General features: G+C 41.8%; 1 protein-coding gene across 1 annotated transcript; it reads right to left on the bottom strand.

Moving 5' to 3' along the window:
- Nucleotides 1-308: 308 nt before the first annotated feature.
- Nucleotides 309-26707, bottom strand: qsox1 (quiescin Q6 sulfhydryl oxidase 1). The gene is given in 15 exon segments (XM_018673316.2): nucleotides 309-2366; nucleotides 2657-2795; nucleotides 2797-2819; nucleotides 7872-8048; nucleotides 9458-9596; nucleotides 11291-11413; nucleotides 17915-17929; nucleotides 17931-18045; nucleotides 18138-18272; nucleotides 21685-21830; nucleotides 22119-22209; nucleotides 23279-23381; nucleotides 23717-23765; nucleotides 25260-25360; nucleotides 26284-26707. Coding segments are annotated over 15 exon segments (2460 nt in total). The 5' UTR covers nucleotides 26564-26707; the 3' UTR covers nucleotides 309-1542.
- Between the last annotated feature and the right edge of the window lie 871 nt (nucleotides 26708-27578).

Raw genomic sequence — 27578 nt, 5'->3', positions numbered from 1 at the left:
TGCACAACAGATGGCAACAGGCTTTTTCCCTTCAACCTTAGATGCTTTAACCCCCCACCCCCCACCCCTCCCATTAACCATGCAGCACCCTGCTCCTTCCTCACCTCATGTCCTGGCAGTTTTGGTCAAAACAAAACAAAACAAACAGGAACTTACTAATCTCAACTCTGCAAGGTAAAAATATGTGAAAGTCCTGAGACAATACAGATGCCATAGAGGTGTAACCCTTCTTTGTAACAGGGAATTTAACATACCTCATACCTTACTTTATTTAAGTTTTCAATGACTAGTTCTGAAAAAGCAGTGAGTCCTTATCAAAAATAATTTTATTGATTTCAGACAGAAGCAAAGAAGCCAACAGAAAAACAGTGTTTTTGAGATGACCAGCAGAAGCTTTACATGGTAGACATCAGCCAAAACCAAATCCTGCTTATTCCAAAACCTCGTCCAGTGTGAACATATGCGATGCTCCACAACACTTCAAATAAACAACAACCGGAGTGGCTGTTTTTGTGGGCTCAGCAGTGTGATGTAATATTCAGAGACGTGACATGACACTCAGTGTTAATGTAGGCCGACTCAAAAGAGTTGAGGAACAAAAGGGCTGATCGGCTCTTCTCTCGAGAAAATTACAGTGGACCTGGTGGTCCAGTCACAGTATTCAACAATAAGCTGCAGTCTCACAACAGTTTTTAAAGGACTCACAAAAACTTTAGGGACTTGGACTGTCTTCTTTTGCCTTTGCAGTTTTTGACAAATCACACATATATGCACAAAAAAGAAAAAGAAAAAAAAATCCCAGGGACAGATTGGAGGGAAAAACTGCTCAGAACTCTTCAAAAACTGTTTTTGAAATCACGTAAGAATCACGTATTTGAGTATGTAGTTCATTTCATTCAAATAGTATTTACATGTAAATATATACAAATTAAACTACATTTTTTTTGGTCATAGTTCACAGGGAAGTAGTGTAGGAGGGCTTCACAACTTCGCAACAAAAATAAATTCCTTAGATTCCTTAGTATAACCCCCCCCACCAAAAAAACAAAAAACAAAACAAAGAAAACCAATCAATTAGTTGCATTAGTTTAAAACAAACAAAAAACTCAATCTCATACTGTGTTTAATTTCATCCTTCATCAGTGGTCAGAGTCAAAAACAATTGTTTATCCTTAACTGAAGCACAGACCCCAAACAGAAATATGTCTTTATGAACAGACTTTCCACAGTTGAGGTGTTGCCGGAAAAGCTCTGGAGGCCAGATTAAGTACATGGTTACATAACTGCCCTGATTTTCAAAGATTTCGACGGTAATCCGCTAATTTTCCCTTCTCCTCCTCTCCAGTTAGACGTAACACATCCACAGAATTTGGAATAGAACAATCTATCCCCTACTTTCACTGTAGGTAACAATTAAGTGAACCACCTAAGATGGCGCTAATCTTGACACATCCCCTTATGCTAACCCCTACCTCAGCCCAGATGAACCTAATGAATGTTAATCATTGCTCTAACTCAGGTCAAGTTTGGATACTCTTTGGTTCAGGGGAGGGATATTTTAGCCGCCCGTAGCCTGAGGCGGTTTTTGAAGAACAGGTACATGGTGAGGAGACACATGGAGGACAGGAAATAAAGAATGACACACAGGCTGATGTCCACTTTGGAGAATCCAATGCTCAACATGGACACCCAGCCTCCTCTGTGGCTCGACTCCTCACCAAAATACTGGCCTGTCAGTTCTCGCTTTTGCAGCCGCTTCCTCTGGCGCCCCGGGCCCAGCTCAAAGTCTGCTTCCATGGGCTGCAGGCCCACCATCCCGAGCCCCGCATCCAGCTCCATGCCGAGCCCGAACATGGGCCCAGGCTCCTGCTCCTCCTTCCTCTGCAGGGTGCGTTGTTTGATCCGGCTGGAGGCGGCCAACTGCAGCGCCTTGGCTTTGTAGTGCTGGTTGACAAATGAGTCGAGATCCACAATGTCCTCCTGCGCATCTCGCATCCTCATGCCCACGATGCTCGGCCGTCTGCGAGCCTGCCGCTGGCTTCGACCGACCCCCATGTCACGTTTGGCCCAGGAACTCGGCTCAGATGCCTCACCACCCATCTCAGCTGCTGCTGCCGCCACTGCTGCTGCTCCCTCCACACCTTCCTCCTCCTCATCTGCCACTGTTTCATCCTGTGGCTCCTCTCCCTCTTCCTCCTCTTCCTCCTCCTCTTGCGTAGTCGGTTGCGATGGTGGAGGATGCATCATGAAGTCTGCAGCCTCTCTGACTCTCCTTTCTAAATGTTTCTGAGCTTCTAAAGCTTGCTGCCGCCTGGTGTGTTTTTCCCTCTGTTTTACCAGGATCAGGGTTTCATTGTCAAGGTAGTCTGACAGGGAAAGTAAAAGAAACATACAGATATATTATTCCTAAAGTTATCACCTCCAACCTGGATTCAGATGATTTACTAAACATCCTCAGGTCATCTGAGAGAATGTAATAATCTTATAGTGGAAGAAAATTACTGTCCCCACCATTAAACAGTGGCACAAGCTGCTCAATAAAAACATGTCTGAAAAGGAATCATGATCTAGTTTGTGAGCTCTAAACTGTATGGGGAGACACATTTTTGTAGAATTTATGAGGTATGAGCTTCTCAGAAATGAAACCATGACATACCTGTGAGGATGTTGTCGGAGGAATAGTAAGACAGGAGGAAAGAGAGAACCTGGGTGTGGTCCCACTTGTGATCCCCGTTGTCCTTCACCGTATGGCAGGCTGAACACATTTCTGGTAAAGGCCACTGCACCTTTGGGAAGCTTTGGGTCTTCACTCAAATCACCTGGAGAGATAAACACAGAGGAAATGGAAATACTGTATTGCGCAGCAGGGTTGTGACTGCTTCAGCACTGGGAGAAAAATCAACCAAACAGTGATACAGGAGAAGAAAAAGGATGCATTGTGACATGAAATGTTCGCTGAGAGGTCAACAGTTAAAAATCCTGTATTGTGAAAGCCATAGAAACTGACATGTATCACTGACTCATGTCTTTTTCTGTAAATCATCTTTTAAAAAAAAAAAAAAAAAAAAAACCCAAGTACATTATTTGATTATTTCCATTTTGTGACACTGTACCTCTATTCAACTACACTGAGTAAAATATTTCCATTCTTATTCACAAATTCAAACAATACAATGCATTGCTATACATTAAACATCCTAAAATGTACTGTATACTGCACAAAGCGAGTTGCAGTGAGTTCACACGGCGCTTTGTCCAGAACAACCTTAAAATGCTGCATACAATTTATACTAGTCTTACCTAAAACGGGACTATTTCACGACCACAGCTTTATCAAAGTTTTTCCTCACAGTAACAAACAAATAAATACTTCAATAACTTATATTGGACAAGGTCAGAAAATGCTGGCTAAATCCAGATTCAGCCACACGACTGTAAACTTCCAGTCATCTGCTTCACCTATTGTTGTTTCTTTTATTCTCCTCGCTGGTGCATTGACTTGTGGATGTAAGTGCTTTGAGGAGTGGATGCAATCTGTGTTGAACCCTTTTGATCTTGTCACAGTGCTCGTAAAAACGTAAGTGCCTATATGCATATGTGTATGTATGTGTTTAAGTGTGTATATGTAAATCATCTGTGTTTGTGTGCATGTAATCTAGGGATTGATATTTTTGTGTGTGCACGTGTGTGTGTGTGTATGACAGGGTCTAATAATGATCAATGGGCTTCTGGGATGTCCCAGTGGGAGGGGTGGTGAGATAATAGATGTGGCCAAAGTGGACAGCTTCCCTACAAGTGTACACACACATATGCATGCACACATGCACACACACACCACACACACACACACACACACACACACACACACACACACACACACACAAAATCCCTGTTTTCAAGCAGCAGACCTCGGTGCTCTGGACCACCTGTCTTGTCCCTTCACACCCCTTTGAAAGCAAAGTCCAATCTCTAAATTGAACATGAGAGCAACAGAAACCTCAGAGGGCATCTGCCCTTCTAATGAATTAGAAACTTTCTCCTTTAACATGTTTTCTTTTATGTAGCCCCTGCCCACCACCAACACCCCACATCACTCTCTCCCTCTCTCACACACTCATACTCTCTCTCTCTCTCTCTCTCACACACACACACACACACACACCCTGTACCCATGCAAACAGACAGGCAGAGAAATACGCACACAAAAAAAATACATTTACAGGCTCACACACACAAGCTTAGATGGACACACTGCACAAATGCCCACAGGGACACACACACAGGGCAGCATCTAGTAATAAATTGCTTGTTGTCACCAACAGGCCATTGTGTGTGTGTGTGTGTGTGTGTTTTGTGCATGAAAAAAAGAGAGAGAGGGAAAAAAAAAAAGCAGAGCAGCAGCAGGTCTGTCACTTTACAGCACTGTCAATTTACATCCTCCACCACCTCCATCCCTGCTCTCCGCTCCCTCCTCCTTCTCTCCCCTGCTCAAGATTAATCTCAGTCATATGCATGTGTGTATGTACTCTGCATACAGTACTTTACATAAAGGATACATCAATTTTACTGGGTCCTAGATGGGCTGCTGCCTGTGGGTGTGGGTGAGTGTGTGTGTGTGGGGGGGGCTTTTATACATTTCAGCAGGTGAGAGCACACACACACCCACCCCAGATGCCTCACATCTCTTCCCTTATTCTAATCAGCTTGCCATGTTTGCAGCCAGGGTGACTTTAGCCATACCAGCCATATTGAGATTGCCACAATGGCCTGTCATGGAGATGTCATCACCGCCACACATACATATTCATCAGGTATCAATATGTATTGTTCAGCATGTCAAACTGGCTTCCTCAGCACTAATTCTGTAAGTGAGGATCACCTACACCGTACTGCACACGGAGCCATCATGGCTGCTGCAGAGTGCAGCTGATGTCAGACATTTTATGTTCATTTAAATAATGAAGATAAAACTATTCCATTTAATCTAAAACTGTCAAGTGCTGGAAACTGTCACTAAATTTCTGGTTAGATCACAATATTGTTTACCTTTAGTAAGACTTTGGATCGCACATAATTACAAATTGGTCCTGGATTAATTTCTGTTGTGCTCCTTGATGAAAATATAGCAAAGACGCTGGAGTCCAGATCACGGGGTGACATCAGACTACCAGCAGACCAGAACAGTAAATATCTCTATGACCACTAAACTTGTATAAGTCAAACATACAAAAATAAACATGCCAGAATACAAGTTTTTTACTATTGTGGTGGTTACTTGTTATTTTAAAATGCAAAGGTAACTTATTTAAAGCAGAGAAGGTTGACAATGTTCACATCCAACCTCAGTTGTAGTTGCAGGACAAAAACAGCGTACAAAGGAAAAGGAAAGGCTGTCTGCACACTGCAGTTTGCAAGCTCACAAAAAATATTTTTAATGATGCAATATCTTCTTTTCAAAAGGTAACTTATTTCAAATCCTAACACAACAGAACATAAAGCAACAGATACCCATTTTGATAGTGAACATGAAAATCTTATTTACCATACTGTAGTTGTAGGTGTTCATCTCCATTAACAGTAACCATCTAAACCCAACACAATCCTGAGTAATTTTGAAAGAATAAAGAATAAAATATTGGCTGATGTTATTTAATAATTTGTTTAGACAAAATCTAGGATTTAAGAGCACTAGATATTTTTGTAAAAAAAGAAAAATGTACTTTATAGAAAACAAATATCTATATACATAGTATGTGAAATTTCAATTTAAACAATTCACAACCTTAATACCAAGATGTTGTGTCTGTTCTCCATAAAAAAATCCAAAAACCTGCAGGCAGCACTACACATGAACACACAGCAGGCCTGCTGCAGCAGTGCTGCTCTGTCTGTAGAAATGTGAATCAGTCTCAGCCTGTTGACAAGCAGCAACAGGACTGAGCTGCCACCAGTCTTAATTCTGCCGCTGCAAGGAGGCTGAGGGCCCTAGGGCCTCTTTGTTGCCAGCTAAATTAATTGTTCGGCCGGTTTACAAATAGCTGCTCTTTCATGCATGGCTGCTCCTGAAAGGAGAGGCGGGGAGGCCTGCTAAAGAGCTCCACTTTAGGCAAAAGGGAGAGGAGGGGTTGAATGGATGGACTGTGCTCTCCTCAGGGAGACGCTGCCACTCATTGCTACAAACACAGCCAAACCCTCAGCTCCTCCCTCTCTCTCTCTCTCTCTCTCTCTCTCTCTCTCCTCCTGATTCACCCGACTTATCCCCTGTGGACCCCAGCTCACCCTCTGCCATGGCTAACTCCCCCTGCCGCACGCCACAACTTGACCCATGCTTAGAAAGGCTGCATGTGTGTGGTGGGAGAAGGGGGGGGGGATGGGTTGGGGGGAGCGCGTGTGTGGCTTGTGTCATGGTGTTTGCCACCTGCTGCCACACAATACCTTGGGAATTGTGTGTGTTTGTGTATGTGTGTGTGTGTGTGTGTGTGTGTGTGTGTGTGAGCAAAGAGGGGTGGCTCCTGAGGGACCCATCCTGTGAGGATGTGCTATTGCTTGTCAAGTGGAGGCTATGAGTCCCAGGGGATAGTGAGTGGAGGGGAGGGAGAGAGAGGGAGGGAGGAGAGAGAGAGAGAGAGAGAGAGAGAGAGACACACACACACACACACACACACACACACAGGAATAGAGGAAAAGAGGGAAGACGGATGGATGGGGGGGGGGGTGGGTGGCTGAATAGTGTTTAAGCGTCTGGGGAGCAGACACACGCAGGCATGGGTGTCCTTCTGGTCCCTGCTGATCAGGACACAAGCTGTCCCTGAGATAGAAGAGGGGGGCAGTCAACACAAACAAAAGATAGTGATTTAACAAAGTGGGCTGTTAATGACAGCACTGTGCCTAATAAAATCATATGAACACAGACGAGGGAGGAGGGACGCTCAGGGGCTGTTTAGCACTCTCAAGACTGACATGAGGAAGTGTAATATGCTGACACAGCATGGTCAAAGACGAGACAAAACTTTGGAAACCTCTATACAGAGCGAGAACAGACATAAGAAAAATTAGGAATGCAGGGAAAGTAATCTCACACGGAATCAAAGATGTGAAGATTCCTGTTTCTGTGTATGGCCAACTAAGAGTTACTAATTGAGTCATTATACTGAGTTTAAAACACATGACCTGAATGGAAAACCTCAGTTTTAAAGAAGGATGAAGATGGCGGGGGGGGGGGGGGGGCAGGAGAAAATGGGTGAGGTAGAAGCAGATGATACTTGGGTGGCTAAGACGGGGTGACAGCTGGTGTCTGATCTGAGGATCCATCCTTCCTCCTCCTATCACCATCTTAGTCGTATTACGAGGACTAACTGACCATGAAGGGAAACTGGAAGTTAAAATCTTCCCCACAAAACTGAGTAAGGTAAGGCTTATGATCCCATGGAATAGATGAGTAGACACAGAGGAGAGGAGTGTGGAAAAAGGAGTTCTTCAATAGGATTAAGATCACAGCATGTCACATCAGAATGTTCAAATGTTTTCTTCTCATCAGTTCTTGGCTGCTTTTAGATGCATGTTCTGGGTCATGATCTGCGATTGCCTTGATAATCTTCCTAACCCCAACCCTGTGCCAGACAGAGCAAAGCAACCCCATAACAGAACTGTGCCTCGTCCATGTTTCACAGCGACTTAGAAAAATTTCATCTTTCAAAATGGACATTCTCCCAAAAGCACCGTAGCTTGTCAACATGATTTCAGCAGACTCCAATCAGTACTTTTTATAATTAAAATTTATAAATAAAAATGAAATATTTAGAAGAATCACCTCTATTTTACTGCAAAAAGATTTTGTCAAACTATGCAGTGATTATTGTGCCGACCCTTACCTGCAAGTCTGTTGTTGACACGATTGTGTCTGGACCACAGCCACAGGACAGCTGCTGACAATGTGCTCACCTCCACCATACTTTCACTCGCCATGTTCTCAAAGTGCTCAGCACATGACCTGCAGCCGAAGAAGCTGTGGATGTAGTGTCTCATCGCGCCCAGCACCTCCTGAGGATCTGGAGGGGAATAACAAGACAGCGGAACAGTTATTGGTTCAAACAAGCCAATCTGATTAAAATGATAACTATATAGTGTGTGTAAGAACACATTTTGTTCCCGGTGCTGATTTTGTACTTTAAACTACTTTAGAGCAATGAATAAACACCTCAAATATACACAAAATCCCTGATTTAGGTGGCAACATCTGGGATAATATGCAATAAAAAAGTACTGTGGTTATTGCTACAGGCAGTCACTTTTCACTCCAAACAAACAGCTTTTGCAAGCTGATGATTTCTGTCCAGAAACACACAAGAATAAATGTAAACAGGCAAACTTACAGATTACCTCACTGCAACAATCAAACATAGTCTCTTACGTAAAGCACTATCACCTGCCCTTGTAAAGCTTGTCGCTCCTGCACATTAAAATGTACTGTAAACCTGTACACACAGCCCAAGAGCTTGCTAATGGAAGGGTGGGTCCACAGCTTCCTGGATTCCCACGGTTATGTGGGCCAGGAGTCATAGAGAGCTGGGTTAACCCCATATTGAGATGAATAATCTATGCCAATGGGATAACCCAATCTGGAGATTAAATACAGTTAACCCTCTGTGTGAATGGTGGCCAGACTGTTGTCTCAGGACTTCAACAGTCCACAAACATATTTTCCTAGAGCTGTTTGCTTTTGTTCTCGGCTTAGCAGGACCTTCAGATGAACCGTGCGGATAGTGGAAGTGTGTCTGGGAGTGGGAGTGAGTGTGTGTGTGTGTCTGTGTGTGAAAATCATGATGAGCTCGTTTTTGGGTGTTTGCTTTTACACCTGTGTGCATATGGATGAATTGAGTTTTGGTCAGTACTGTACTGTATGTGTGTGTATATCCACCCATTAAGATGGTGGTCTGTGGGGGGCCAGATGGACACTCCTTTTGGCCAGTCCATCTGCAGGTCACATGACAACACATAAACCTCAGGATTAATCTGTGTGTGTGTGTGTGTATGTATGTGTATGTCCGTTGAAGCGAGATTAACATCCCTGCCAGGAGAGGAGCCTCTGGTCATCTGCCTGTTTTATTAACCACTCACATTCCACTAATCTAATATAATCCCTTTTCACACAGTCGCAATTAGGCTCAATTTTAGCATTGACCAAATGACAAAACACAGGAGAAAAACGCAAAGAATTCTGGTCAAAGCATGATCAGGATGCATGTCTGTGTGTGTGTGTTTCAGTCTTTTCTGTGTGTGATGTTAAATCAGGTCAGACAGAAAAAAGTGGCCCACTAAACATTCTTGGGCTAATTTGTTTACAAAGCCTCACAAAGCCCTCATCCTCAGTTCACCCCTGTCTCCCTGACCTCTCAATGGCCCTTTTCATTCACAACAAAACAAACTCTGTGTGTGTGTGTGTGTGTGGTGCGTGTACCTGAGCCTCCAGCATTCTTGGCCTGGACAGTGAGAACATGGAAGAGAGTCCACACCCCACAAGGGTAACGTCTGAGGTAGGGTTTTGTTCCCTGACAGCCCACCCACTTCACTCCTTCAGGCAAAGCAGAGTCTGGAGACTGAGAAAGTAAGAAAAAACAAAACAGACAAACTAATTACAGATGAATGGGAGGAAACAAAGAAACAAGCTTAAAAAGGGACTGGTGATACTCCATATTTTTCTTATTGTCAACAAATCCCAAACAAAGACCAAAACAAACAAGGAATTCATCCTAATGTATTATAGACTTACATTAAAAACACTGTCATTGTGTGTTTTAGCCTATAGCAGTACATTGTATTGTCACTGTTAATGTTGGTTTGCCCATTACTTTTAGCTAATTATTTCCACTATTAAACCATTACCATTTCAATCATTTATTCATTATTTTTAGCAAGCTAAGTTAGCTACATATTTTAATCCAATCGTATTTCTATTCTATTCAGATTAAGTGCGATACTCACAATCTTTCCACGTACCTTACCCTCTGATAACCACAAAAGTGTATGTTTCCATTCATTTTTAATATGTTTTCTGAGGGAATGCACGGGCTCTAGGGCCAACTGCAGATCAGACAATGTTTGAAAGTACTGAGACAGACCAATACGTTGTTGGCTTTCATTTTTTCATGGGATTTGTCCACAGTAAAATATAGAAAAACACTGGCTTTATCCTTTAAGACAAAATTCCAAAGGCCTCCTTAGAAAGTAGAGCCTCCCCACCATCTCCCAACCTGTTCAACTTAATGAAAGCTCTTCACTGTAGTTTTCTTGATCAATGAGAAGTCAATCTCAGGTTAATGGCTCAGCCCTCTGCTAATGAACAGAAGCTATCCAGATCTCTAACCGTGAGCCTCAGTTGAATCCAACTACATATTTTCTCTGACATAAAGTCGTTTCTCTTGCCGCACTGCGCTGCCATTGCTGCCGTGATTGACAGGGTTACTCACATGTCAATAGTTAAGATTTGGTGTGTGTGTGCATCTGTGTACACAGAGTCCATTTCCTCTGAGGCGAAGTCTATTCATACCTTCCCATTGATTCATTGATCCATTGATTTGCCTGCTAAAAGCTAATGATGTAAGTAAGTGACTCTTTCAATTTGCAAGGGGCCGTATACTGGAGGCATGCAGGCTTCATTCCAAAGACAACAGCACATAGATTTTCAGCTGTATGTGCTGGCACAGAGACAAGGACAAAGTACATATTGAAATATCTAGATATCCATCTTTTGACAAAATATGTTTTTATGTACTCGCGCTGTGTGTTTTAAAGACATTTTCAAGATCCCATGTTGACATTTCTTTGACAGTAGAGGCTTCACTTTGGTGCCTCTGAGGCGGTTTTGAACTGATGAAGTGGCCAGACTGACAAGTGACCTTGTAGCTCAGCGGAACGACGAGGCTATTCTCAGACAGACGTCCTCACATCAGTCTGGGTGCATTCTGCGATGGCCTGGACTCTGCTCTCCCTGCAACTGCTTATCTGTCTGGTACTCTCTTGTCTCCCTTTCTTTCCTTTTAGATGCTTCAGGCTCACAAAAGTCTGTTCACTTTCTCCATTTGCATTCAGGTACTTCCTCAAAGGAGTATCTAATGGACAGAGCACTTCTGAAACCAGTGAATACCAAAGAGGGAAGACAGACCAAAAAAAAAAAAAACAACAAAACAAAACAAACAAAAACTTTACTATGAATGATTAAGACAAGAACAAACAAGAAGCCACAAGTTCATTGGAACAATGATGCATAATGTTTGGCTCTGACTTGACTTACCTGTGCTGAGTTATCCAGTATCTCTTTAAACGCCTCGTAGGAAATCTCATTTGTTGTCTGGTTCTGCAGCCAAGAGTTTACAGACTTCAACAAGTTGATCACCATAGGACGGCCTGGAAAGTACTGCAGACATAAATTTGTCCAGTTAGTTTTATATCAGATTAGTCCTGTGGTCTATAAAATGTGCAAAAAAAAAAAAAAAAAAATGCTAATCACTTTTCCCATAGCCCATAGTAATATCTTCATTCAGCAATCCAAAACCCGGAAGCACTCAACATACTATTGTAGACGACAGGAAAAAAACAGCATAGTCACATTAGAGAAGGTTGATCCTGTAAATATTTGGAATTTTTACTTAAAAATGCTGAAATGATAAATGGATTATTAAAATTGTTGAAGCCTTAAATCTGTTGATTGAGTAAATTCATTAATCAGCTAATCATTTTAGCTGTCTGAGTATAGTTTACTGAAAAGTGACCAGAAATCCTGTGCACGCGAGATGAATTCGTACAGTAACAACTCTTCAGTGATAATAAAATATAAATGCTGTTTTTGGTTTTACACATTTGTCATTAACATTTTATGGTTGCCAAGAACTTTGAACTTGTTACTAGCATGTCTAAATTGTAAAATTAAACAACATTTGTCTTGTTACTTTAATCTATTACAGTAAAGCTTTGACCATGTTTTGTTCCAGGTGCTAATATTGAGACTCTAGCCGTTTAAATTGCTCACTTTGCGATTTAAACTAACATCTTAATCTTACTACACACACACACAATGCCTAATTATTGGTTGCCAGCTCATCCTTGGAAATGTTGTGCATGCTACACAAAACCTGTGGTTTGAGTGGTTTTCTCTCTCAGCACCTTTAAAGAATCTTACTAAATGTGACAACAGTTGAGCTTAAGCTTTTTCCTTCATTAAGATCCATTTCCTAAGCCAATAACAACCACTTAGCTCAGGCTTTGTGCTGTTGAGTGTTTACTTCTTTTCAGACCACTGTTACCGCGGTAACAACCACAGCTGGGAGGAAACATGATACTGTAACTTGCAGAGGAAATCCAGCTGATGTGTGTTTGAGACCAGTGATGACATGGTAAAGACAGACGGTAACAAACGTGTCTTTACACATACGACACTTACAAAAGACACAGCTGATGTCGAGTGTGCTGACAGTAAGAGAGGAGCGCTTCAATAAATTTCAGCTAAATGTGCTTCCTATTCTTACAGTAAGCCTCTCTGCGGAACGGTTTATGATAATGGTTCTGTTTCCAAGAAATAGACACAATAAAGGGATCAAGCTTTTTCCAAAACTTAAACAACAGGACTACTTCCATGGTAACTTGACAACCTTTTGCTCCTTTTTAAGACAGAATGAGGTAAATGACAACTTTGAAATCCCACACAGTTGAGGTGAATCTGAGAAAAACAGACAGAGCAAAAGACAGAAAGAGCTAGCATCATCTAACATGTGAACCTGTTTTGAACTGCACGATTCAGTCTTTTCAATTTGGCCTCTGCCATCTGTTCCAACTAAACCCACCTGCATACACTGAGACACATACACACAGGCCTTTCAGTCCATGGCTCAGTTGTCCATTCATCGTGCTCTAACAGGATCTGTGTGTTACACCCTGACCACTTAGCCAGACCCCCAGTGATTTCCTCATAACTCCCTGTCCAAGCTTAGCACAGTACAGCTCTGTCCTGTGTCCTCACCCCTTCACCAGAGCATTCTTGACCCCTTGCAGCACCTTCTACCATTCAGCCTGGTATTTTTCTCTCCACTGACAGACACATGTATGACTGTGTAGAATCAGTTTAACCTCACTGTTCAGATACATTTCTACTACTAGTAAAAAACTTTATCTTATGAAATCATGAAAAGTTGATGTTTTGGAGATATATGGTTTTTGCAGGACAGTGACAATGAGCAGCTGCTATTACATAACCAAAATCATAACCAACCACAATCGTACTGGTCATTACTAATAAGAAAGAGATGAAAACCACTTTGCCACCAACACACACACACACACATAGTGGGACCATTTAACACACACACATACACAATGCTAAAGGTGGGATGTATAGAGCAGACAAAGGCTTGTGATGTCTGCTGCTCACTGCTTGGAGAGTGATATAATAGGTTTAGGTTTGGATCTGGGGTCTGAGTACCAACCAGTCAGAAAAGCTCATTAAAGAGCCATATGAATTTAACCAGAAGAGAAAACGCAGGTGTCTTCCCGCTAATGGACTTAGGTCAGAATCACCAAAGCAACACTATTCATGAGCTCTCCGGGTCTGGTGATCACCTAAAAACGCAAAATGGGTTCAACTTTTACAAATGTATTATCATGGACACATTATGTTGACCTTCATCACCATCTGTTTCCTCTTACGTTGAATTCTCTTTTTTTTTTCCACCCAACCTCCCTGGCCATCTGTGACATGTAATACATCATTCACCTTATCTAGATCAGGTAGTTGTTTAAAAAATGTTAAACATGTCCAAACTGAATTTCAAAGCTATGCTCCATTAACAGTGCTACACTGTCATTATGTTGCCTTGACAGTACCGAATCTTTTCATGCAGCAGTAAGACATTTCAGAAAGACAACATAATGGAAGAAAATGTAATGCTAAAAATACTTGTTGCGTGGTATTTACAATTTAAAATAAAATAATAATAAAATTATTTGCTCCCGTCTCTAAAAACTGACACTGAAACTATAGAGTGTTTAGCAATAAATCATGAAAGGCACTAATAATGCAATTTTTTTAAAAATCTCCATCTGTGATGAACATAGTTCAACAATAGTTGTTTAAATTAAACAAAAAAATATTTGAATCAGCTGACACAGCCAACAAAATTACCAATTATAAGCATATATATATATATATATATATATAATTGAACTCCAGTAATTACAAATTAACTAGAATTTATTTTCTGTTCAAACTGCAAAAAATGTACTTTTTACCACCACTACACCTCCCTCTACTGTATACCTACTTCTGTTTTTTCTTCTATCTTGACACACACACACACACACACACACACACACACACACACACACACACGAGATACACATGCATCCCCTCATCCAACCCTGTACCCTTTCTGCCCCCATCCCAGTTGGACCATGACAATCCCCTTCACCCCGGCAATATGTCATCCCTGATCCGATTAGTATCAGCAGCACTTGAGAAACCACAAGGAGCTTGTGGTGAGGGTCCAGAGAGAGAGGCATCTGTTGGCTGCAGCAGGGCAGACCAGGCCAGGCCCCAGGGTAGAAGACAGGGGTGAAGCCCCCTTGGTAATAAGCCAATGTCATTCCACCCAGGGAGGCATTAGGCAGGGGGAAACACGTGCCACTGTATAGAAACCAGGAAAACCTCATCCTTATCAGCACACATTTACTTATTTTCCACTGTCCCTGAGGGGAAACTGCTACAGCTGAAAACAGCCAAATGAGTCAACTAGTTCTTTAAGAAGTGCTTATTAAAGCAGTAATATGATCCATAATTAGGCCGATGATTTTAAGCATCTTTGTTATGTAAGGCATTATTGTACATCATGTCCTGAGCCCTAGCATGAGAAGGGTGAAGCCTGTGTCCCCCAAAGCCCCCCCCCCCCCCCAGTCTTAATTCTTTGTTTTATTCCCCTGCCCCCCTGTCCCCTCTGAGCTGAAGGGCTTCTTTCAAGAAAAGCAGGATAGAGGTGTAATCCTTAAAACCTCGCTGTAATGCTCTCATGCTTCCCAAGATCCACTTTTTTAATCCTCATATACATGTAGAGGATTCATAAATCCGGCTTCAGCCTGACAAGACAGTAAATCTAGTAACATTATGACCGGGTGAAAAAAGCCCTCATGTTTACGTGTTTGGATGGAGACGCAAGGGATGATTGTGAAAAGAAACAAATAAATGATGGAATTATAATTCTTGGACAGAGCAGAGTGTAATTTTTGAGGCCAGGGTAAGAAGATGAATAAACAAGAGGGATGATTAAATATTTATTTACACAGACTTGTCCTCAAGATGCACTAAATACACATGTAGAGCTAAAACAATCAGACAACTGGTCAATTAGCCAACTGACAGAAAATTAACAAGCGACTATTTTGATTTTTATCTAATTTTCAAAAGGTTTTTTCCTGTCTTTCATGATGGTAAACTGAATATCTTTGGGACTGTTAAACATAAAAAGCTATTTTAAGACAGCTCATTGGACACCAAGAAATTGAAAGGCATCTTTTGGAATTTATATTTGGACTTTTCAATGGTAAAATGATTAATGAAGACAATAGTTGTAAGATTCATCACTAATTAAAATGAGTTGTAAGCTGCAGCTGCACCCGAAGTAAACACACACCCTAATGCATGCAAATACACTTTCCACTAATTGTTCCGTTTGAATATTAAAAAGTGTGTCATGATTGAGCCAATGTGTCACCAGTGTGAAGCGATGACACCCACACTGGTCAGGACACTGTGAGTCACTTTCACTCTAATCTAATCACATGACTCATGTGGTGAGTTCAGGTGTCAGATTTTTACATACTGTGTTAGTAATCAAGAAGATGGAACGGTTTAACAGTAAGGTAATTCCTGTAACCAATCATCATCATCAATCTCATTTGAATATAGATGAGAAACGAGGTAAAGTTACGGATCCTAACCTAAAAATACATTTAATTTTCTATCATCCAGTCAATAAATTGCATCATATAAAAGCTAAATAAAAGTTACACGTACAAAACTGGACTCAAGCATTTCCTGCTACTAAGTATCAGCCAGTCTCATCCCAAAGCTCCTTAAATTTTTTGCCACGCTGTTTCACGAACTACTTGCTTGTTTTACATTAACTGCTCCTAACAAGCTGACTGACTGAAAGGATTCAGCTTCTTTGTGGTGAGTGTGTTCAGTCAAAAGTCATTAAGAACTGTCACAAGTCACAGTCAGCTGCAATAAAATGACGGCTTCCACCTCAACTACACAAAGCCCTGCTGGTCCATTCTGGTAAGGGGGTGGTGGCAGGCTAAAAATACCACTGGGACCTGCTGCTATTGACTAAACAAACTGAAGCTAATGGGAGGCCACAGTGGCATGCCACACACACACACGCCCCTCCATGCGCACACTCATACATGGATACTCACTAGCTTGCTACAACGCCTCCCTAGAGAGTGAGATATAATCAGAAAGATTGGTGGCAGACTAGGACAGTGAGACAGCCTGGTGTGTAGCCAATAGGGACAGGGCTAGCAGGTCAAGCCTCATCATCACAACATGTTTGCCTGGGTGGCACACTTCAGTGAGGGAGGAGGGAAAGAGGGAGCGAGGGAGCGTGTTATCACCAACGAGAAAAGTGAGAAAAAGAGGGAAAGATAGATGATGATGATGGGTCAATGATCAAACAAACATGGACTCCTGGAAAATGTAAAAATCAATTGCATCTTTGTAGGTGGAAACTAGGGTGTGGAGAAAGAGGGCAGAAAAGAAATAAGAAATAAAATAAAGGAGGATGATATTGAAAAGAGGATGGTTGAAGCAAGAGAGATGGAAAATCCAGAGGGAGAGGAGAATGTTTTGGTGAACCACAGAGGTTTGGCACAGACACAAATATTTACAGAAATGCTTGTGTGAAACCGAAAGCAGGGATACCGCACGAGCAGGAGGAGGAGAAGTGGTTGGGGTATCCCAGAGAGGTTTGCTAGTAATCTAAACGCATCTGTGTAAAGCCTGTGGGCGGCAAGTGGATGGCAGCCACGCTTCAATCCCCCTGGGAGCCAAACATCAAGAGGGTCAACAATACCCAAGAGAGTCTTTGTGCTGCTGCTCTAGTCAATGGCATCCACTTCAGCTTTTAGAAATGTATCTAAATGTGTGTGTATGTGTGTGTATAGTTAAAAACAACAGTGCACTCGGCAAAACAATTAATTGGGTAAATTTGCAGAATGATCTAATGGATACTAAAGGAACAAAACTACATGTTAAGAAGAAACCTTAGGATACATACTGGCAGAGCATCAACTCAAAACTATAGTGAGAGCAAATATTCTGCTGTCTCACTCTCCATCTAGTGGTGACCTGCTGTAACTACACATTTCTGTTGGCTGTGAGTGTTCTCCATTAATGACACAACGCTCTGGAGGCTTATAATCTAAACACAAGTGCATCACGTCATGGCTCAACAAATTGGCTCAACAAATTTTCTTAACAATTGGGGTTTTTTTTGTGCAGAGTGGTTTAGATTTTTTTTCACTTTAGGTTCCTATGCATCCAAAAACTGTTGTCTTACTTGATTGCCACAGTAAACAACATCCTCTGGTGACATGGGCAGCTCAGACTATGTTTCTAATATGAGACAGTGAAGAGTAAAAAGAGGAAGAAATGAAAACCACCTGCTTATTATGCACCAGAGTGCCTCCAAATGAGAATAGAATAAATTGTTAATGTTTGATGTCTGCACTGTAGATTTGATTTCTCACTAGACTGCTGATTTCTCCCTGTTCATGTAATCATAGCCTTAAATTCATTTGGTTTACACATTTTGTGTGTCTTGTGTCTGCGTACTGTATGTGTGCATGCAGGCGCGCTCACTGGTAATTTTACCTTAGCCAGGACAGCCTATGTACTTCTTGAGTGAAATCAGGACTTCGCCTTTGAGGACAGTGTGAGTAGCCACCTCCACACGTAGGGAGTAGTGCAGCGTTGACTCCAGGTCCGCCATGTACACCCTGGACCTGGACACATGATCACACACAATTACATATACTGTATATACAAGGAAACAATCAGCAGACAGACAGGTCAGTGTGGTGTGTCTGGTTCTAACCTGTTGAAGGGTCTCCAGGGGTCCTCTGTGCTGTTGGTGATGACATCCATGTTGTCCGGTGGAGGCTTTCCTGATCGCACCACCCCCGGCAGCCTTTGGAGGGCATAGGAGTAGAAAGCACGCGCCTCTGTCTTGCTGTGGGAGAGAGGCACAGGTGAGACTGACTTGTTAGGTCACTCAACATACACTATATGGCAAAAAGTATGTAGATATACTTTGTTTCTGCTCTCCAGGTGCCTTAGTTTCAGCTGAGGAAAGTTTGAATGTCACACCATGACGTAATATTTCAGACAACAGGGTGCCTCTAATTTTGTGGCAACTGTTTGGGGAAATGGTTTCAATGTGACAATATACAGTAGTGTGTATGTGACTACGTCTGTAGAGCTTTGTGAGAAGAACGTGGCTCCAATCCTGCAAAGGACCTCAAACTAAATGCACTGTGTGTTTTTTATTTTTTATTTTCAACCTTTTGTTTCAGCAGTCCATGGTCATAAAAAATGTTTTATGACCTGTATTTTTTGTGGCCATATATTTTACACACTTACAGGAATGCATTTTAAATACTGAGCAGATGGTGCCAGGGTAGTGTGGAAGTAAGAGAGAGAAGAGAGAGAGAGAGAGAGAGAGAGAGAGAGAGAGAGAGAGATTGCTGATCATTTAGCCATGTGATAACCCTGGAACTGGAACCACAGCTATTAATGTTCTCTCTCGCTCACTCTCTCTACTCCTCACATCCTCCTCTCATTTGCTTTCTCCCCTTGTGAGAGAGAGAGAGAGAGAGAGAGAGAGAGAGAGAGAGAGAGAGAGAGAGAGAGAGAGAGGAGAGAGAGAGGAGAGAGAGAGAGAGAGAGAGAGAGAGAGAGAGAGAAATCGTAAAACTGCAACAGGATGGTAATAAGGAGGATGGATACTCTGGGCACACGCTCACTCACACCAACCCGGGACTCAATTACACCTGCGTGCCTGGTGGGAGTGTACAGATGTGAAGGGAGAGCCATTCATCCAGCAATCCCCAGGGCCGGCGGGCAGGCAGGCAGGCATCAGGGAGGGCTGGGAGGGAATGCATTCACCTGGGACCAGCACGCATTACATGCATGACGGATGTGCGACGCCCCCTTGCAAGCTCTCCCGCTTTCTCACACACACACGCACACGCTGCACACTCTGCTCTCCCAGGATCAATCAGACATTCAGTGATGATGGGAGGCCATCTGTCGCCGTGTGCGGCTGGGGCTTGTTTGGCAGGTGAAGCCAGAAAAGCAATGGCATTGTTTTCATGCAAGAAATTAAAAAACCTCCCCTCTGTACAGTGATGGAGATGAGGGGGGTTGGAAGGGGAGAGATGGAGGGTGAATAAATAAATCGGCAATAAATCATTTCCTTTTTGCATTTGTCAACTAAAAAGAGTCCTCTTTGCATGCCAAGTTATTGAAACAGCCAAACAAAGAGGCAGAAACAGCAGATGAATTTGCAGGGTGAGGAATGATCAGCGCCGCTTTATGATAGTGAATAATGGGAGCGATTTTGATGCTCTGATCCCATTAAGAGGCCAGATGTTTAAAAGTATTCTCATGAATAGGGTTCAGATAATGAGCACGCGTCAAAGCTTTTCAGGAGAAAGCAAAGTTGTTGCATGTGGAATAATAAGAAACCGAAGGGGAGTAAACTTGGTGTTTGTGTGTCTCACATCAAGCTAAATGAAAACTACAGTAAAAAGTTGGAGATGTTCTTAGGATACACACAAAAATATCAACATGTATCTGGTGCAGAACTTACAAAAAAAACACATACAAACCATCTCACGTTCCCCTCACACCTCCTAATCACATCCGCCCACTCACCTTTAAGTATATCAGTTCCACAAATAAATGATATATATATAATATAAACTAAAACTGTTCTACTTTAAATATTTCTAATTAGGGTGGAAAAATATTATTTGTTAAACTCATGTGTTGTCCTTTCTTTAGGTTAATAATAATGTTGAAAGGACAGCAGTCAGAGCTTTGTGTGGAATTTGCAAATGCAGCATGTTGCACTTTGGACAATGAACAATTGTGTGTCAACTGATGCTTCCAGACCATGTCGGATGGAAAAACACACAACAGTAACAACATTGTTTTTTTGTTCACATTTTGTACTAGTTTACCATCATCTACACAACAGATAACTATAGCCAATACTTGATGTTGTTTAGTGAAGATGAATGTGCTGTTCCATCCTGTAGGGGGGAGATACTTGTTACTGTTTAACTGTGGTTACTATGATTATAGATCCTCAGCCTGGCCTGCTCTATTTGTAAGTTTACATAGTAGGTTTGTCAATTTAAGAGCTGTTCCAAACCAGCTGGTGAGGAAAGGAAGTGAACAATAAAACCTTCAGACAGCAAGTCTGCATCAGTGCTGATGACTTCATTCTCCCATAGCTCTCAACGTGCCAAAAAACAAGGGAAAATTCTGTCTTGCCAATTGCAAATCTTATTTTGGGCATGCACTTAGTCTAACCTTTTGCTATGTCATCCTAAAACATTCATTTTCACAGTTGTGTTTAAAAACACATAATGTCAACAGCTGTAATGTTAAAAGTCCTGCACGTGCACATGCACGCACACACACACACACACACACACACACACAGGTGTTTTCACTTTCCAGCTGATTAGGCCTCTGTTCAGCTTGATGTTGTAGAGACCTACGCTGAAATAATGTGACATCACACCTCTAGAACCAGAAGCAATGAAAAAGACATAACCTCCCTCCACCCTAACAGGTGCAACAAAACTAACAGGAGGGTCAGACAGATGTCAAGCCAGCACAGTTTGTACACACCTGCACAGTCCTCAGATGAGGTCTAATCAGTCAAAGTGGCAAAAGTGAAAACACCTGCGAGACTGGACCATTAGTGTGTAGGTCCCTTACAATAAAAGGAACCATCATTTTGTCCCAAACTAATTTTAATCAGTTGAAGAGGAACACGCCATCTGTTTTATACCACATGCTAATTGTGTTGGGGATGTTATTCATTTACAGGAAGTAGTATGTAATATAAATAAAAGGCTGAACAAGCAAGAGTGCTTGACACAGTTTACCCATTATCTTACACCCTGCCTATTAATGTAGACTGCCCTGACCCCCCCAGCCGGGGTGACTTAAAGAGTTTGTGAGAAGGGACCAGTTTGAGAAATGGCTGATTACACAGTGCAAAGTAGCTCTTGTATTTTGTCTAAATAAACAAGTGATACTTGTACCAGCTGATACATGCAGTATAAACACACCACATCCTTCAGCAGGGGAAGATCTATCAGACACCTAGTGTTGGTTTAAGCAAATATAAAAGCTCTCAGGGAGTGGTGACGACTGTGCTACTTAAGAATTAGAGACTAAAGTGATGCATGTTTTTCTAATTTTTTGCTATGTCCTTAAAAAAAAAAAAAAAAAAATACCTTTAACAGGTAAATTGTGGGCAGTTGTTTAGTTGTTTTCAGGATGAAAATATAAACCAAGTGTTTTTCATATGAGGCTGAAAACACAGATGCACACATACTCACACTTTGAGTCTGGTGAAGCTGCCTCCGGGGTAATAAAGGTAGCAGGATGGGAATTCCGTCACTCCCAGTTTGGTCACCAGACCTTCCTCAGTGTTCAGGACCCTTCTTACTGCAATGTTCTCAAACTGTAAAAGGTCCAGGGTTGTCTGAGAAACACAGCGAACACACACAGATGATTTGTCATGTTATATTTCAACATAGTGACATTGTAAATGTTATGTATGTTAGTAATGTCCAGTCATTTGCCATCAAACGCCGCAAGCATGAGTGTTTTCTTCCAATCAAATACTAAACCAGTAGAATTCAACAAGTAGTTTTCCCTCTGGATATCACTGCGAGGTCAGTCACAGCTGAGTTTTGTTACAGTAAGTGTATTCAGTTATTCTAGGGAAGTCTGAAACACACAGCTCAGGCTGATGGAAACAAACGGTTACCTCTCGGCCGATGTAGGATTTAGCTTCCTCAAAGATCAGGGCCAGGTGGCGAACATTGTTTGTCTCAAAGAAGCTGTCAATTTCTGCTTGGCTGGAGAGAGTGGAGCAGAAAAAAAACCACATTAATCACATAACTGGAATCCAGGATGCAACTTTGTTTAAGACTTTAGGAACTCCAAAAAAACAAAAAACAAAAAAAAAAACACCAATAAAAGCTTTAAGGGTTCAGCTTTTGACCTAGTAGAGATCTTAAGAATTAAGGAAGTGCAGACATTAATGGATATATTTTTTCGAGTCACTGTGGCTCTCTCCTCAGTTGTTCACTAGCTGGTTATCAGCCTTCATGTGTGTCATTTCCTCATTAACATTGTTTGTTTAGTTGAGGAATTAAAAGGAGAAGTTTCAATTAGGAGCCTGTGGTGTGAAACATGAGCTCCTGTCAACTTGTTTTCATTATAAAAAGAAAACTTCATGATTCTAAAAAGGAGCAATGCTAATTTCCCTTTATTGACTTCCTTCTTCCTTTTCCTGCATCACCATCACTGTAAACTGTATGAATGCAGTGCATGTCTCTGGTTACATGTGTGGGCAAGGCAGGGTGGTCCCACAGAGGTGACCATATGAAGATTCTTCCTAGTGGAAACATGTTGGTCCCTCAGGCTCTAATAAAGAACTTTAACTTCCATTAGACACACACTTTCAGACTAACTAACATATCAGTTGCGTAATTTGAGCAATCATTGCATAATTCTCGTGGTCTTCTAATTATACAGATGACTTTGTCACAAATAACTAACAGAGCAGATTCCTGCAGCAGCCAAAGATGAGATCAGATGAAATGATGCAACATGGTGGGAATTTGGGGTTATGTAGCCAAAGAAGCACAAGAATATAACAAAGACGACAAGATGTAACATGTACTCAGAGTCCACACAACTGTGGGATTATAGGAACACAGGCAAACTGTAGCTCAGCTCATTACTTTATCCAACTACCTGTTTAAAAACTATGACTAAATTGATAGTAAGTTCACTTCTTCTTCCAGTGTGAAAATCCTACTTACAAATTGCTAAATATACAATGACATAGTTTGGTAACATTAATTCAACATAGCTTCATGACAGACTGATCAAAACACAAGGGATTATGTCTGTGTTTACCTGGCAGGCTCCAGTGGGGGGCAGGCAGGGGGCCAGGGCTCCTGATGGGTTTCTAGTTTGTCTATGATCTTGTGACGGAGACCTCGAACGTCACGGGGAAAATCTGGAGGTGAAAGGGCATTTTATTTTACCGTTTGTTCCCTTGTTGAATTGTGACTCACTTCTGTCTGCCTGAGCCTGCACAAATACAAACTACTCTCAATATTGGAACAAGTGTGAAATGAATGGTGCACAATTAGACACTAGAGGTGACTTAGGTCAAAGATGAAATGTCAGTTTTCATGATAAACCACATGCCTGATAAGGACATGTGTCAGTGTGCATGTTCCTGCTCTGACATGACGCTTGTTGAAACTGCACGTTCCCTATGAAAGAGTTTAAGGTGGAGTCTGTCACTGAACAAACAATCTGAAGGCTCTGTGAGTTGCTTCCGTGTACCTCTCAAAGTCCGTCCTGCAGAATCAGCCTTGGAGTAGGCATGGAAAAACTGTGAAGTGAAAGAAGAGAGACGGTTTGAGTTAAGAAGGAAGCTCAGAGACAGACAGAGAGAGAGAGAGGAAGGAAGAGAGAGAGAGAGAGAGAGAGAGAGAGAGAGAGAGAGAGAGAGAGAGAGAGAGAGAGAGAGAGAGAGAGAGAGAGAGAGAGAGAGAAGTGAGATCAGTTTAGATGGGGCCTCACACAACCATGAGAGAAGCAAAGTGATGTTGTGTAATGTTCGGTGGGGGCACAGCCCTCCCCTCTGCCTGCCTTGACCTTCCTGGTTAAAATGAGTCGCAGATGTTAAAGCTCCATTGTGAGTTCAAACAGAAGGAGCTCTTTGTTTCATTAGCTCTCACTGGATGACAGAGGAGAAGACATGACAGAGAGCGGAGGCCTTAAAACACACACACACACACACACACACACACACAACTGCTGACTAATCAGATAAGCTACGAACACAGATGTTTGAAGCTTGAGAGTTTCTGCAGTTTGTCTGCTGATCATGCAAAAGTTATCTCTACCGAGAACACACTACTGTATCTGCCACAATCTCATCCAGAGTTTCAAAACTGGATGAGATTGTGGCAGATGCAGTAGTAAACCAACACACTGAAAGAAAATGACTACTAATAAAAGAAGCGTAATCCCCGGTTGACCCAAAAAAAAGCTGTTTTGCAAAGTGGATCTTGACGTCATTGAATGGAGGAAGGTTGTTTTTGTACAATTTACATACAGTATGCCATTTTTCAAAAAATCCTGTTCAACCGAACCAATGTCTTGTTTAATTACAAGAATAAAGGCTTTTCAAAGTTTTCTTTCAACAGTGCCTCAATGTTCCTCCCTTCTTTCATCAAGCAAAAGCCAAAAAGGCTTTGACAAAAATCCTCACACCAAAAACAAAACTACATTTTTGTGGCTCCACAGCTGAGCCTGTTGACACTTAGCAAGAACAAGCCTAATAACTAATATTTTTAGACTGTAAAGACTATGATTACAGCAATTTTAAACTGAAAGAGTGATATTGTTATTTTCTTGAACGGCTGCAATTAATGGTTATTTTCATTATCAAGCTGCTTTTTTTTTTTTTTTTTGCCATTTTATGTTTCCTGTTTGCAAGACAACCACTGCTTCACCTGACCAGCTCTCAATAAAAAGGTGGTTCTTGGTCTATCAGACCTTCAGAGCATACAAGACTTCAACAAGGAGCGAATACAGGGTCACACTCTAATTAGTGGCTATATGCAATACACCTGTGCACAGCCTGGTGACAGAAGCTCCGCCTCCACAGGTGTAGCGCATACGGCCACTAATTAGAGTGTGACTGGGAATCTTTGAGTTTCTATCATGTTGCTCTCTTGTTAAAGTCTCATGTTGGATGATGTGTAACTGAGCTTTGGCAATAAGGTAACATCACCATTAATGCCGATAAGATTATCTGATGTGATTTGACACAGCACGTGTACCTATATGCAGGCAGCTCATACACACTGTGCGATACCTTTAATGTGGGATACCCTGTGATGCTGTAGCTGGTGCAGACCACCCTGTTCTCAGCGGCAGCGCAGTCTATTGCTGCCAGGTCCACTGCTGGCTTCCACTCTGAAGATCAGATATCAAATACAGGGAGAGAGAGAGCCACAGTAAATATTTAGTTTACCATTCACTGCACCCTGTACAGTCTGCTAACACTGAAGGGGGTCCTGTGTTGTCCTAATATGCAAGTCAGCATTACAGAAGAAGGCTGTACACCTGTATTCTTAAAGGAGAAAATACTGTATATTGAATGAACTAGCAAATATTTCCATGTTAAGGTAAACAACTGATCACATGTAGTGTCTCTAACAGGCCTATGGACTCCTCTTCAACAAGTTAACTGACATAATATCACAGTTATCATCTGCATGTGTGCCTAATTTCTCCTATAGTCCCACAGAGTTTTAGCTGGATCCCTCTCCTAGCTCCAATTCAAGGCATTTGACAGCATGCCAAGCTGTCAGTTTCCATTGTTGACTGTGTGTGTGTGTGAGACTGAAATACCCCATGACTGTGTCAGGCCCTCTGCCATCACCAGAAACTTTGCCCTCGACTGTCATCCTGATTATATTGATTCTCATGGTTCTGTGATATTTCTTTTTGGCTCAAAACAAGACTCAGAGGATGTGATGTGGAGCCATGGTGCTGAGCAGAATAAAACACTTTCATTACATCATATGCTCTAATTAACAGGTACAAACAAGTGCTTGGTGCTCTCGCTGTCTGCATGTAGATGATAATAGGCAACATTACAGCTAGAGACAAGTGAATGAAAGTGCTGTTAGTCCTTACATGTTGAACTGTGAGGCTTTTTAATGGCTTATAATGTGATATAAAACAAGGTCAATGGTGCAAAACTGAAAATTGTTGACACACAATGAGGAATAGAATGTAAAGTTTATGAGTCATTATACTGGATTAAAATTACAAGTTTTTTTGTCATTGTAACAAGCTGCAGCTGTGTGAATTGCCGCAGGCCTCGTACCAACCTTTCATGTCTCTTGCCAGACTTTTGTAAATCGGAGAGAAGGCGATGCAATGTCCGCACCACGAAGCGTAAAACTCCACAACTATCGCCGCCGAAGAGTTGACCAAAACCGACTCTACGCTTTGCGGAGTTAACATGATGATCTGGTCAGAAGAGGTGTACAGTCCGGCCTCCGCAGTGGAGGCAAAAAGCAGACAAAAACATAACCAGACTGCAAATGTTGCTATTTCTCGGGTATATATACTAAACCGAGACGTGGCACAGCCGTAGCGTCGCGCCATCTTCCCCGTCCGAGCTCCTGTTGCTGCTGGTAGCGGAGGTGGTGGTGGAGGTGGTGGTGCTGTTCACCGTCGGTCTGAACGCAGCAAGTTTCCACCTCAATGTCTCAAAACTTGACACAACTTTTTCTCCCTCCCTTTATTTGGCCAGCAGGCGTCACAGGTCCTCCCCTTGGCGAGTTCCCGAAAACAATACACCGTTCACACCAAAGTAAGACATCTTCTCCGCTATGGTTCTTTTCTCTCTTTTAATTTGCGTGCATAAAATGAGGGCGACTTAAAGTGACGTGCCAGGATGAGAAGCAGGCAGCAGGTAGTTTGTTTTTTTTAACCATTACACGACTTTTATTCAGGAAATAATTATGAATGACTATTTATGTTCTCTTGACTTAAACGTAAAATTTCATTTTTGACCTCAGAAACTAATAGAATTGACAAAAGTCCACTCATTAGCTTCTTCATAGTTACTTTGTGAACAGCTTATACTTAACTCTTATGTCATTGTAATTAGTTGAAACTAATTAGCTTTTATTTTGACTCACATACAAAAAATATCCTCACTCAAAATCAACTCACTAGCATTTTCCCGGGTCATGGTCTTCCTGAGCAGATGGAGCTAAGTTATATCTTCTTAACAACTTGGAAAATTTAATTCACGTAGACAACAGTGAGACGCGTTTGACAGATAAAGGAAAGAGCTAGAGAGTTGACTTTTTTGTGAGTGTTCAAGTTCAAGTTGTCAGTTTCCACTTCCATGAGATAGAAAGTTAAATAAAGAAAGCACCATCACTTTTTTGGTTTTGTTTTGTGGGCCACTGAAAGCGCAGATATAAGATAGTGAGTGGTCCGTGAGTTCGTTATTTTTTATTTTTTCAAAATAAAAGCTTTCATGGCATTGAAAATAATGACCAAAAATCTGTGACTTTTTTCTCTCCTGGCAATATAAATTACAGGTTACCTCATATAAGTGAACATTTTCCCTTGTATATGGAAAATAAGTCGTTTTGTTTCTAAGTTG

Source organism: Lates calcarifer, linkage group LG17 (genome assembly GCF_001640805.2).
Source record: "Lates calcarifer isolate ASB-BC8 linkage group LG17, TLL_Latcal_v3, whole genome shotgun sequence".
Lineage (NCBI taxonomy): Eukaryota > Metazoa > Chordata > Actinopteri > Centropomidae > Lates > Lates calcarifer.
The sequence above is the reverse complement of the archived record's forward strand: the minus strand, read 5'-3'. Positions and strand labels throughout refer to the sequence as shown.